Source organism: Stegostoma tigrinum, chromosome 30, assembly GCF_030684315.1.
Source record: "Stegostoma tigrinum isolate sSteTig4 chromosome 30, sSteTig4.hap1, whole genome shotgun sequence".
Lineage (NCBI taxonomy): Eukaryota > Metazoa > Chordata > Chondrichthyes > Orectolobiformes > Stegostomatidae > Stegostoma > Stegostoma tigrinum.
In genome coordinates, this window is record NC_081383.1 from 35,434,934 (window position 1) to 35,449,865 (window position 14,932).

The 14,932-nt window shown below is 43.8% G+C and overlaps 1 protein-coding gene across 3 annotated transcripts in view; it reads right to left on the reverse strand.

The window, feature by feature from the left end:
• Nucleotides 1-14,932, reverse strand: part of kdm4b (lysine (K)-specific demethylase 4B) — a 453,216-nt gene that overhangs the window by 47,760 nt on the left and 390,524 nt on the right. For all 3 annotated transcript variants that reach the window (XM_048559767.2, XM_059638447.1, XM_059638448.1), the window contains exons 16-17: nucleotides 13,210-13,265; nucleotides 11,706-11,814 (exon numbers count right to left, since the gene is read on the reverse strand). In XM_048559767.2, the coding sequence (XP_048415724.1) occupies nucleotides 11,706-11,814; nucleotides 13,210-13,265 (165 nt within the window). The remainder of the gene's footprint in view (nucleotides 1-11,705; nucleotides 11,815-13,209; nucleotides 13,266-14,932) is intronic.

Below are 14,932 nucleotides of genomic sequence, written 5' to 3' on the forward strand. Positions count from 1 at the left end.
TGCAGATAAAGACCTCATTTTAATAGCAGGAAAATAGGGGCTCACTCATTAAAATATTAAAGTACTGGTTTTCAGGAGTTGAGTTCACCCGGTCAGGCTGCGAACTGAAAAAAGAAAGAAAGCTAATACACAGGATTTACCATCACCCATGAGCAGGCATGGTCAGAAAGCAGCTCACTTAGATGGTTATAGTCTTCGAAAGTGTCTATGATGTATTGGAACTTTTTAAACACAGGTTGGAGTGGAGAAGTTGGCAATCCACATGTCCTCAATTCACTTGGTCGTAAGCCCCTTTACTAGTTTTTTTTTAAAACCAAGTTGTAAACAGACATATTCAAATTTACAAAGTTGGTAATGAGAAGAGTGTTTATTTTAAAAATGAGATGAACAAAGAGAAAACTGTCTGAAACAGGCTACTGCACGGTTCTTGGGAGCCTTTACTAATTGTGGCTGCTGGAGAAAATCTTATATAAAGTAAGAATTCTTAGACGTGATGCATCGATAGTTAAACAGATCTGCTCATGTAGTGACACAAAGTTGCCATTATAAAGTCCATGTCTCTTTTTTGCATTTTGAATCATGGACTGAAAATAGAAAAGAATGGTTTTGAAAACATGGATTGCTGATCGTTTTTAAAAGCCAGTAACCTGACACTCATTGTAAACACTGTTTACACAGCTGCTGCTTTCAGCAGGAGTTGCAATTTTGGTCAGAAATGAGCTGGAGCCAAAGTGCTGTATACAAATGGAGGTTTGGCTAGCATCACATAGCTGGTTGTTCAGTATTAATGACTTCGGCCTTCTGCCTGTCAAAATGTGATTGATTCTCCAGTAATGCTTTAGTCCTATAGCAGCTCAAAGGCTCTCTCTGTTTTCTGTAGTAAAAGCCATTTTATGCCTGAAGAAAACTGGATTATTTGTACTCCAGCAGTTGCTTTCAGCTGGGATTTTTAATTATTAATTCAGAGACTGAAGAAGTGGCAGTCATGTTGAAAACCAATGGAGGCATCTAAAAGAAGGAAGAATTCTGATTAGCACAAGAATCATTTCAGAAGATTCTATAAACAGAGGCCATTGAATTGCTTTCTCAGTTTTTCATCCTTCTTAACACCCTTAGAGATAGCAAGAACTGCAGATGCTAGAGTCAGAGATAACACAGTGTAGAGCTAGAAGAACAGAGCAGGCCAGGCAACATCTGAGCAGTAGGAAAGTTGATGTTTTGGATCAGGACCCTTCTTTTTCCTTCCTGTGTTTGTGCATAAAGGAGAGTTAATAAGGGGATTTGAGTGTCAGTTAGTAGTGTTATTTACTGTGCACAATCGTAGCTAGAATGTATGTACTTGTAAAATCTTTAATTTTTGTAAAGACTCTCGGAATAGTGAGGCTTGATTCCAGTGTGCTACTCCAGAGAAGTGTGACCATCACTTGATTGGAGCAACTTGAGTTAGCATTTGGGCACTCATCTGCACTGGGAGGCTGCTGGCCCTTTGCTCTCCTGCCTCTCCATTCCTCTAACCTAGGGCAAACCCAGTGATGGTTGTCCTTTGATTTACAAAATTGCCCTCATAACTCCATCCCATCTTTTGCCCACTCAAGAGCAGCTAATTTGCCTCTAGGTCAGTTAGGGCCTTTTTCATTGGAAATTATGTCATGTGACTGACAATGTGTAGATTGGGAACTGGAAATGATCCTGCCGTTCGGAATCTTGAACACCAACTGAAATTCCAACTCAATATTTTTCAATAATGATAGGCCAAAGCTGTTCCTCTTTCCAAGTATGTCACCGCTTTTAATGAATCTTTATTAGTTCTTGTCACATGGTTATATCAAGTTTCAAATCAACCATAATTAATCTGAATTACAAGTTATTCTCCCATGGGGCTGTTATCTGTTGTAATCCAGGGTCCAAAATGTTACTGTAATGATCAGTATGATCTAGTTTCAAGCTAAGTGTGAGCAAAGTGTGAAAGGAGGTAAACAGAGAGACAAGTGGATTACAGCTGTCCAACAAGAACACAAGGTACAATTTAAGCACCAAAGCAACAGCCCAAAAGAAAAATAAAGGCTGATGTGTTTAATAAAGCCAATACTTAGTAGTTGTTCTGTGAATATATCTAAGTCAAACACATGCTAAGATGGCAGATGGTATGCACATGGGGCACTCCAAACGTGTCTTTGATTTAATACTCATCCTATTGATACATATTACACAGAGATATTATTTCAAGCACACATGCAGTGCATGGTGAAAAATTACAACACCCCAATGGTTAGTTGGCTAAACCCTCTATTTTCAATTTAAATCATGAGTTTGGTATGGGATGAAATCCAAGCAGCAAAGTTTAGGGCAAATGAAGATTTGGTTTTTTTTGGGAGTGGCGGAAGAAGGAGAAGATGAAAGTTCTTGCTATGACAGTATTACAAGAGTCAAGACAGGTTACTCATTACATTGCAATTTGTGGGACCTTGTTGTGCACAAAACAGCTGTTAAATATGGTTATAAGACATCAACCACTGCACTTCAAAATAGTTCTGTTTATATGAAGTGCTTTGTAAAATTTCTAAACACACCATTTTATATCAATTTTCCTGCAAGTGCAAACTGAACACATATTCCACAATAAAACTTCAGTGACGCATGGGAATTGAATATATCATTGCAACAAGATTATAACACTAAGTTAAAGACATTCAAATGCCTACCATGTTAACACAATTACTTTTTGTGCACAGGGAGAACAATTTATTAGTTATCACATGACTGCTACATCAGTTGGTTTCAGTCAATTTTTTATGTTCTGTCAGGAGTCGGAGGTGGGGGGGGGGGAGAAGACGTTATTGAGCTCTGCAATAGGCATGCCTCAAAACCACCCACTTGCAACAATTAAACTTCAGGAAAATGCTGCTTCATGGACTGAGCTTGGAAACTAAATAATTAATAGTTTTCAAGGTATTGATTTGCCAAAATATCATGTCTAATCTCCACACAGTACATAAACTATCAGTTTTGGCCCCATTTCTTTTCCATTTTTACAGACTGAATTGAAAGCAAATTTACAGGCAGAAATGGAGGGTCCTTAATCAAGGGTTGCCACAGAAACATGGCCATATGGGTTTTGAATGACTATTAAATAACAAATCCATTTTGCAGACTTCACCTTTGCTAAAAAGGTTAGTCTCACAAGCACATATATTATGCATAACAATGAGACTACTTTGTACATGCAAATGTCATACTTAATTGTTTTTCTGGAATTTGAAGTGCCCATATTTAACCAAATTGATTGAGAATATTGAACTGTGGTGCTTTAAATTGTGAACATTAAGCAGTCATCCCAGTTTGTTTTGGCCATATTTTCCCTTCATCGCTCAAAGGCATCAGTTCCTTTTCTGTTTCCATGTGGATTATATACCTACAGCGAAAATGAACAATGTCATACTGCCAGAGGTCCAAATGATTCACTATCATTAAAGAGAAACGACTGGTGGGAAGGTTAACGTCAAGCGAAAGCCAAGCTTGAGAAAATGGGGACCTCCATGGTAACTTCAGACTGTATGGGAATTGAACCTGTACTGTTGACATCACTCGTAGAACATAGAACATAACAGTGCAGTACAGGCCCTTCGGCCCTCGAAGCTCGTAGCCCTGCGCCTACCTGTGAATCCAATCTAAAGTCCATCGAGCCCACACTATTCCATTATCATCCATATGTTTATCCAATGACCATTTAAATGCCCTTAAAGTTGTCGAGTCTACCAGTGTTGTAGGCAGGGCATTCCACGCCCTTACCATTCTCTGAGTAAAGAACCTAGCTCTGACATCTGTCCTATATCTATCACCCCTCAATTTAAACCTACGTCCCCTCATGCTAACCATCACCATACGAGGAAAAAAGGCTTTCACCATCCACTCTATCTAATCCTCTGATCATCCTGTATGTCTCTATCAAGTCACCTCTTAACCTTTGTCTCTCTAATGAAAACAGCCTCAAGTCCCTCAGCCTTTCCTCGTAAGACCTTCCCTCCATACCAGGCTACATCCTGTAAATCTCCTCTGCACCCTTTCCAATGCTTCCACATCCTTCCTATAATGCGGCGACCAGAACTGTATGCAATACTCCTACTGCAGCCACATCAGAGTTTTGTACAGCTGCAACATGCCCTCATGGCTCTGAGACTCAATTTCTCAACCAATAAAGCCTAACACACTATGCCTTCTTAACAACCCTGTCAACCTGGGTGGCAACGTTCAGGGATCTATGCACATGGACACTGAGATCCCTCTGCTCATCCACACTACCAAGAATCTTACCATTAGCCCCGTACTCTGCATTCCTGTTACTCCTTCCACTCAGCATCACAAATTAGCCATCCAGCTTACTGAGTGAACCAAAGCACATCCTGGTGAAAATTATATACCTGAGGGTTTTGGTCTTTATTGTTAGCTGGGTAGTTGATCAGCAAGCATGACAATGCCCCCATCTGAAAATAATACCAGCCTATTCCCATCAATGATTGCTGAAAGTAGATTGTAAGTGAGATTTCTGGCTGATTTCCTTTCCCTTTCTCACACACAACCCCAAAGCATGTCATACAGCACCTACCACTGCTAATTCTGTAGTTTGGGAATCTAATCTGGGAACTTTTTTGGTTTTTGCTGGTTAGAAAATTACAACAAATCATTAGAAAAACTTGCTGACTCCTGAGGAACTTTCTTTTAAGCTGAAGTATATGCTTCATATAATAAACCCATCATTACAAAACAAATAAACTAGTAAAATTAAAATCTGACATTTATAGCAAGATTTTCAAGACAAAGATGATTAATTAAAAGAGCTTTTGTCAGTTAATACCTCAAGTGAACTATACATGAAGAGATAACGTTACCACAAACAAATTTGTTCACTTTTAAATCTGGTGTCGCTTACCATATGTAAAGATAAGAGGTTGCAATGAATGGTAAATCAGCAAAGATAACAATATTGGAGTGTGACTGCAACAGAGTGAAAACGCTGGGAGCTGAGTAAGTGTGGGAATTTAAGCAAGTGGGGTAGGGAGGCATTGCAGTCTTGTGTCTTGTTCCAGGCATTTTTGCAGAGTGCTGCTTTCTGACTGATGCTCTGCTAGTTAGTTCTAAGCGCAGGCCTAGGTAAATACCAAGCTTTGTTGAGGAGGGCGAGCAGCAACAAAGTAAGACCTTCATTCTTCCTCCAAGTCAGCTGGTTGTTAAAGGGGCAGAGATGGCAGTCAGTGGAGTGGGATGCTCCTGTCAAATGTGGGAAATCAGTGAGCAGTCAAGTGTCCCCGGTGACTTTATCTGCAGGAAGTGTGTCTGGCTGTAGCCAGACTGTATGGGTCAGTTGGAAGCACTGAGGGTCATAGAGGAGGCGTTTGAGATAGGTAGTAGCTTCAGGGAGGTGGTCACATCACAGGTTCTATCAGGTAGATGGGTAATCACCAGGGGAGATAAACAGGAGTCTTCTGTGGCTGTTCACAGGTAAAGGGATTCTTGCAAGTGGGGAGCTTTCAAAAGCAAGCTAAAGAGAGACCCCAGGACCGGATCAAGTGTATCCCAGGGCATTGTGGGAAGCTCGGGAGAAACTGAATGGCCCTGAGCAGAAACATTTGTATCATCGACAGTCACAGGTGAGATGCTGGAACACTAGGAGATGGCAAATATTGTGCCATTATTGAAGGAAAGCTGCAAGGAAAACCAAGGAACTACACACTAGTGAGCCTAACGTCAGTGGTGGGTATGTTGGCGGAGGGGATTCTGAAAGTCAGGATCTCCATGCATTTTAAAAGGCAAGGACTAATTAGGGATAGTCAGCATAGCTTTGTGCACGAGAAATTGCCTCTCACAAATGTGACTGCGATTTCTGAAGAGGTGACCAAGACGACAGGGCAGTACAGTAGACATTGTCTATGTGGACTTTAGCAAGGCCTTCGTCAGGTTTCTGCATGGTAGACTGGTTTGTATGGTTAGATTGCATGGGATCCAGGATAGCTAGTCAAGTGGATCCAAAATTGGTTTGATGGCAGGGAGACAGAGGATTGTGATACAGGGTTGCTGTTCAGACTGGAGGCCTATGACCAGCAGTGTGTCCCAAGGATTGGTCCTGTGTCCACTGCCACTTGTCCTTTATACTAATCGATTGGGATGAGAAAATTGGAGGCTTTGTTAGTAAGCTTGCAGAGTGATGTAGTTATGTAGTGGACAGTAAAGAGGGTTATCTAAGAGTAAAACGGGGATCTTGATCAACTGGGCTAGTGGACAAAGGAATGGTAATGGAATTAAATTAGATGAAATGTGAAGAGTTGCACCTTGGTAAGACAAATCAGGCAAGGTTTATAGTTAATAAGACTATAAGACATAGGAGTGGAAGTAAGGCCATTCAGCCCATCGAGTCCACTCCGCTATTTAATCATGGCTGATGGGCATTTCAACTCCACTTAACCGCACTCTCCCTGTAGCCCTTAATTCCTCGCAAGATCAAGAATTTATCAATCTCTGCCTTGAAGACATTTGACGTCCTGGCCTCCACTGCGGTCCGTTGCAATGAATTCCACAGGCCCACCACTCTCTAGCTGAAGAAATGTCGTCTCATTTCCATTCTAAATTGATCTCCTCTAACTCTAAGGCTATGCCCACGGGTCCTAGCCTCCCCGTCTAATGGAAACAACTTCCCAGCATCCACCTTTTCTAAGCCATACATTATCTTGTAAGTTTCTATTAGATTTCCCCTCAACCTTCTAAACCCTAACGAATACAATCCCAGGATCTTTAGCCGTTCATCGTATGTTAATGGTAGGGCCCTGAAGAGTGTTGTCAAACAAAGCCCTAAGGATATGTAGTTCCTTGAAAGAAACATCACAGATGGACAGGGCAGGGAAGGCAGCACTTGGCATGCTTGCTTTGTTGGGTCAGAAGGCTCAGTGTGAGGGGGGATGTCATGTTACAGCTGTGCATGAATTGATAAGGCTACATTTGGAGTACCCTGTACCATTCTGGTCACCCTGCTATAGGAAGAATGTTACTAAGCAGGAATGGAAGCAAAAAAGATTTACAAGGATGTAACGAAGACTGAAAGGTTTGAGTTACAAAGGAGAGGCTAGCCTCCTACCCTCCCTCGACCTCTTCATCTCCAACTGCCGTCGAGACATTAACCGCCTCAACCTCTCCACCCCTCTCACCCACTCCAACCTCTCCCCCGCAGAACGGGCAGCCCTCCGCTCCCTCCGCTCCAACCCCAACCTCACCATCAAACCCGCAGACAAGGGTGGCGCAGTGGTAGTATGGCGCACTGACCTCTACATCGCCGAGGCCAGACGCCAACTCTCCGACACCACCTCCTACCGCCTCCTCGATCATGACCCCACACCCGAGCACCAAACCATCATCTCCAACACCATTCACGACCTCATCACCACAGGGGACCTCCCACCCACAGCCTCCAACCTCATTGTTCCGCAACCCCGCACGGCCCGTTTCTATCTCCTTCCCAAAATCCACAAACCTGCCTGCCCTGGTCGACCCATCGTCTCAGCCTGCTCCTGCCCCACCGAACTCATCTCCACCTATCTGGACTCCATTTTCTCCCCTTTGGTCCAGGAACTCCCCACCTACGTCCGTGACACCACCCACGCCCTCCACCTCCTCCAGGGCTTCCAATTCCTCATACCCCAACCCCCTCATACCCGCAACACCTCATATTCACCATGGACGTCCAAGTCCCTGTACACCTGCATTCCGCATGGAGATGGCCTCAAGGCCCTCCACTTCTTCCTGTCCCGCAGGCCCAACCAGTCCCCCTCCATCGACACACTCATCCGCCTAGCTGAACTCGTCCTCACACTCAACAACTTCTCTTTTGACTCCTCCCACTTCCTACAGACTAAGGGGGTGGCCATGGGCAACCGCATGGGCCCCAGCTATGCCTGCCTCTTTGTAGGTTACGTGGAACAGTCCCTCTTCCGCACCTACACAGGCCCCAAACCCCACCTCTTCCTCCGGTACATTGATGACTGTATCGGCGCCGCCTCTTGCTCCCCAGAGGAGCTCGAATAGTTCATCCACTTCACCAACACCTTCCACCCCAACCTTCAGTTCACCTGGGCCATCTCCAGCACATCCCTCACCTTCCTGGACCTCTCAGTCTCTATCTCAGGCAACCAGCTTGTAACTGATGTCCATTTCAAGCCCACCGACTCCCACAGCTACCTAGAATACACCTCCTCCCACCCACCCTCCTGCAAAAATTCCATCCCCTATTCCCAATTCCTCCGCCTCCGCCGCATCTGCTCCCACGATGAGGCATTCCACTCCCGCACATCACAGATGTCCAAGTTCTTTAAGGACCGCAACTTTCCCCCCCACAGTGATCGAGAACGCCCTTGACCGCGTCTCCCGTATTTCCCGCAACACATTCCTCACACCACGCCCCCGCCACAACCGCTCCAAGAGGATCCCCCTCGTTCTCACACACCACCCCACCAACCTCCGGATACAACGCATTATCCTCCGACACTTCCGCCATTTACAATCCGACCCCACCACCCAAGACATTTTTCCATCCCCTCCCCTGTCAGCTTTCCGGAGAGACCACTCTCTCCGTGACTCCCTTGTTCGCTCCACACTGCCCTCCAACCCCACCACACCCGGCACCTTCCCCTGCAACCACAGGAAATGCTACACTTGTCCCCACACCTCCTCCCTCACCCCCATCCCAGGCCCCAAGATGACATTCCACATTAAGCAGAGGTTCACCTGCACATCTGCCAATGTGGTCTACTGCATCCACTGTACCCGGTGCGGCTTCCTCCACATTGGGGAAACCAAGCGGAGGCTTGGGGACCGCTTTGCAGAACACCTCCGCTCAGTTCGCAACAAACAACTGCACCTCCCAGTCGCAAACCATTTCCACTCCCCCTCCCATTCTCTAGATGACATGTCCATCATGGGCCTCCTGCACTGCCACAATGATGCCACCCGAAGGTTGCAGGAACAGCAACTCATATTCCGCCTGGGAACCCTGCAGCCTAATGGTATCAATGTGGACTTCACCAGTTTCAAAATCTCCCCTTCCCCTACTGCATCCCTAAACCAGCCCAGTTTGTCCCCTCCCCCCACTGTACCACACAACCAGCCCAGCTCTTCCCCCCCACCCAGTGCATCCCAAAACCAGTCCAACCTGTCTCTGCCTCCCTAACCGGTTCTTCCTCTCACCCATCCCTTCCTCCCACCCCAAGCAGCACCCCCAGCTACCTACTAACCTCATCCCACCTCCTTGACCTGTCCGTCTTCCCTGGACTGACCTATCCCCTCCCTACCTCCCCACCTATACTCTCCTCTCCACCTATCTTCTTTACTCTCCATCTTCGGTCCGCTTCCCCCTCTCTCCCTATTTATTCCAGTTCCCTCTCCCCATCCCCTTCTCTGATGAAGGGTCTAGGCTCGAAACGTCAGCTTTTGTGCTCCTGAGATGCTGCTTGGCCTGCTGTGTTCATCCAGCCTCACATTTTATTAGCTAGATAGACTGGGAGATTTTTTCCCAAGAGCATAACAGGCTGAGGGGTGACCATTTAGAGGTTCATAAAATCACAAGGGCCACAGATAAGGTGAATAGCAACGGTCGTTTCCCTGGGGTAGGGGTGTCCAAAACTACAGGGCATACGTTTAATATGAGAGGAAAAAAGATTTAAAAGGGGCCTGAGGGGTGACTTTTTCCACACAGAGGGTGGTGCGTGTATGAATATTTAAAAGACATTTGGATTGGTACATGGATGGGAAACATAGAGGAATACGAGCCAATGCAGAAAACCTGGTTGGTATGGACGAGTTGGGCCGAAGATTTGTTTCCGTGTTGTATGACTCTGTCCAATTTTCAAGTAACAGGGGAAAAAGTTTCTCCTCTTTGTTCATTGAAAGGATGTGGGCATTGCTGGCAGGGAGTCAACCACATTGCCATGTGTGTGGAATCACATGCAGACCAGATCAGAGAAGGAGGCAGTTTCCTTCTTTAAAGGATATTAGTAAACAAGGTGAGTTTTCCTGACAGTTAGTAATGCTTCAGAGACAGTAGGAACTGTAGATGTTGGAGAATCTGAGATAACAAGGTGTAGAGCTGGATGAACACAGCAAGGGGGTCCAGGCCTGAAATGTCAGCGTTCCTGCTCCTCTAATGCTGATGGCCTGCTGTATTCATCCAGCTCTATACCTTGTTATCTCATAATTAATAATGCTTTCCTGGTTATCACCAGACTTTTAATTCCAGGTTTTTATTGAATTCAAATTCCACCATGTGCCATAGGTGGGATCAAACCCAGGTCCCCAGAACATTACCTGGATCTCTAAACTAACAGTCTAACAATAATACCACTAAGTTATCACCTCGCCATAGAAGATAATACCAGTGAAAAGAATTGGCAAAGTTGCCAATGAAGTGCTGAGATGGTAATACCACGTAAACTTATAGTTATGATTTTTTGAGCTTTTCTGTGTAGATCATTTCTATAGGACACATTTCCAGGGGAGTTTAACCCTTTGTTTTTGCCATTCTGATTTCTAGGTATTTCTTACAAAAAGAGACACTAAGTCACGAACTCCAATAAATACTGATACACCCTGGAATATCATAGAGGCCAGTACTTACGAACTCTGGGCCTAGGAAGGCTGGAAAAGGCCAAACTGTGTCTAATTTAATAAATTTTTATCAGCAAACTATCACCAGGGAGCAGATACAATGAATTCATGCAGCAAGACTGTGCTCGCCAGGTACTCTTTTTCACCTCAGGTTGGGGTGGAAATATACCAGTACCTGATTAGGACCAGGCCTAGAGTAGGAATGTTAGTAATGGCTCGAGTTATATTGTGCACACATATTCTCTCCACTTAAACAACTAGTTTTGTCAATCAAACAGCTCCTCACTAAATTTATGAGAACATTTTTTTTAAAGTTCCGTTTTCCTTCCAATAGTGCATGTCCAAATTGTCATTATTCAGATCAGTCATTGTAGTTAGAGACAGTAGGTACTGCCGATACTAGAGAATCTGAGTTAACGAGGCGTAGGATGGGATAAACACGACAGGCCAAGCAGCATCAGAGGAGCAGGAACGCTGACATTACGGGTCTGGACCCTTCTTCACAAAAATGACTGCTTTTGAAGAACGGTCCAGGCCCGAAACGTCAGCTTTCTTTGATGCTGCTTGGCCTGCTATGTTTATCCAGCTCAACATCTTGTTATCTTAGTCATTGTAAGTAGATTGTTTAACCATTGAGTAAACCACGCCGAGGTGCATTTCACTGAAATGTCAGCACTTATGAATAGAGTTCACTGCTTTATAGCTAGGAGCAGGAATTATGCTGATTAGTCATTAGAAGCCTAATGACACAGGCTAATTATATTGTCTCCAACTTCAGTGGGATCAGCAGATACCAAGTCTTATACTTTTTTTGGTTTGAGTTGTTTTGAGAGGTGGTGAAGATAGTTGGAATAATTCTTCCTTAAGTGTAGGCTATATGATTGGCATACACAAATATGAGCAGCAAAAACAGGCAAATGTGGAAAGTCTGACCATGTAGCCAACAAAATTAGAAGTTCAAAGTGTCCCTTTCTTTTATATAACTAGCATATTCGCTTTACGTCCCTTACTTTAAAGGAACCAGGAAGAATAACAGAATTGGTGATGATCCCTGCAGCACTTACCAATTTGCGTCTTTGTTCTGGAATCCCAGAGACATCAACTGGATTCCGTTCCAACACGTTCAAAAACTTCACCTCTGGGACTGCTATTGCACAGATCACATGGACCCATCTAAACAGATTGGTAAGTTCAAGCAACAAATTACAAAGGCATTGGATTTGACAACAAATAACACCCACACCCTGCACTAATTGTGTAAGTTACAAATAATTGAATATTTGTCTTTGGACCACTTAAACCATGTTAGCATCTGTTAATTGGAAACTCCAATGTTAACTGTCAATTAGAAATTACAGGACTGATCGCAGACGTCTGCAAGGCTTAACTACTAGTACTTAACAATCAAGTAGCAAGGCCCGTTTTGTATTACTCAAACTGCAGCCATTCAAAAAGACAGATCACCACCTCCACCTTAATTCTCAAAGGCAATTAGAACGGGCAATAACAGTTGGCTTTGCTCAAAATGTCACATCCCACAAATGTATTAAAACAGATAGGCTATTATGGCATTACAATATAAGAATGAAGACATGTGGCTTCTCATTAGACACTGAATAAAGTGATCCTAAAAGGTTCTGAGGCTTCATAAACCTCAGGAGAGATAAATCAGCCACAGGCAAGGTGCAGCACAGATTCAAGAGAACAGTAGTGAAGTGAAAGGGCTAGATTGTGAGGGCAGGTTATGTAAGCAAGGTTTGTATTCCCTTGAATAAGAATATTAAGGGATGATCTAACTGAGGTGTTTTAATTTGATACACGAGTTTGATAAGGTAGGTACACAGAACTTGTTTCCTCTGTGGGGGGAGTTCAGAACAATAGAGCACGAACTTGAAATTAGTGTACAGTCATTAAGGGCTGTTGTCCAGGTACATTTCAACAATGACAATTTGTATTTATATAGCATCTTTAACATCATAAAATATACAACACCAGCAAAAGTGGGAAGACAAACTCTTGCTCAGAAAAATAGAGACAGATAGATTTCCATTTATTAAGGGTATCAAGGGTATAAGGATTATGGAACCAAGGTAAAGAACAGTTTCACTTCAACTTCACAGGATGAATTTATCCAAGAGTGTCTTCTATGGGGTGGCTCACCCTCTGGGACAAGAAAGATTGACTCCAGAAATGCACCCCATTATTCTGTACAGATCAATTTCATTCTCAGCTTGACAGCTCAGTGGAGCAGTAACAGGCTGTTTGAGTGTAAACAATTTCTTAAAGATTAGGGATTGGAATCAGGTACATTGCTCTTGCAGAGAACTGGCACAGAAGCCTTGGGCTGAACAGTCTCCTTCTGCACTGTTGACATTCTATAATCACAAGAAAATAACACAATGAACGCAAACTATGACCTAATTAGTCAAGGTTGATTGAACAAGGTTGTTACAATTTAGAAGTTTTACTATCAAGTGACAGTCCTGTCTATCACTGATCCACGTATTGTTTAGTCAAAAATTCTAGGGGTATTTCAAAGTATGTCTCAAACAACAAGTATTACTTTACCTTTTATCTGTGGTGCTTTTCAGTGCGCCGCCTCTCAAATTGCACAAACAACAATCCTGAAATAAACAAAATTTGAGGTTAAGAAATGGAAATTAAATAATAACAGGCAGACCTTAATCTGAATTCACATGACAGAACCTAAAACAATGAAACGAAATGGTCAAACATTTCATTTAAAATTAAATAAACTGGCACTTACGGTTTGTACATTGAGCTCAGCTGGTACAGAGTGGAACTTGGGAGCTTGAAAAATGTACAAGCTCAGTGTGGTGAGAGAAGAAAGTGTACCTTTGCTTTTCCTAACCTAATTGAAGCAGACAAGCTCAGATGCTTTGATCCAGTGTGTGCTCAGTTTGAAGAAAAATGAAAAACATCACAGAAGTCTGGTAAGTTATGTGCTTATTATAGGGTTCTTTGTATGTAAATAGCCTAGTTAAGGAGCCAAGACTTAGGGAAGGTCTGTAAGTAGAAAGCAGTAACATTTCAATATAGTTATCCAAGACAATTATTTGTTTAATGAAGGAGTATATAACATTCAATTGCAAGTGGTATCGATATTTAATAATACAGCAATATCATGGTTAAAAGAAGCAGTTCAATTTAGATAATTAATTAAATTAACAAAATTACATTTCATGAATTAGCACACCGGCAACTGGGGGGAAAGAGGCATTGTGTTACAGCTGAGGAACACGGTAGCCTCTAGACCCAGATGAAATCCAAGTAAAATATATCTGTAGCAGGAACTTCAACTACAGGAAGTTCAACTCAGGGTCAGAGTCGAGAAGGTTATGTTGCCCATCTCATGTCAGGATTGCCAGGAACTTGGGGTGGGAGGGGAAGGATCCATTGGCATGATCTGTTATAGATCGTGTTAAGAAACAGGCTCCGTTAGGACAGTGCAAGGTGCTAAGCAGCAAACTGAATGGCAGAATCTCAAAGATGATAATCTAAATTATTTCCTGAGCCATATATCAATAGGCAGAGGGAACATGAGAGCACTAAATTATATGTGGCTGACAGACTATCATGTGAGATGTAGGTTTTGGATGGGGCATTGGCACGAGTATTGGGGAAAAAAAACTGATGCTTTTCCCAGTACTCGGAACGGAGACTGTGCAAACTTTTAAGGGCGGCACGGTGGCTGAGTGCTTAACCTTGCAGCCTCACAGTGCCAGGGACCTGGGTTCAATTCCAGCCTCGGGTGACTGTCCGTGTGGAGTTTGCACATTCTCCCTGTGTCTGCGTGGGTTTCCTCCAGGTGCTCCGGTTTCCTCCCACAGTCCAAAGATGTGCAGGCTAGGTAGATCGGCCATGCAAAATTGCCCATAGTGTTCAGGGGTGAGTGGGTTATAGGGTTATAGGGTGATGGGAATGGGTCTGGGTGGGATGCTTCAAAGGGCGGTGTGGACTTGTTGGGCCAAAGGGCCTGTTTCCACACTGCAGGGACTCTATCTCACCTGTAGAATACACAAAGTGGAGGTGGATGAACACAGCAGGCCAAGCAGCATCTCAGGAGCACAAAAGCTGACGTTTCGGGCCTAGACCCTTCATCAGAGCTCTCTGAAGGAGGGTCTAGGCCCAAAACGTCAGCTTCTGTATTCTTGAGATGCTGCTTGGCCTGCTGTGTTCATCCACCTCCACTTTGTGTTATCTTGGATTCTCCAGCATCTGCAGTTCCCATTATCACTGATATCTCACCTATAGCATGGTGACCGGAACT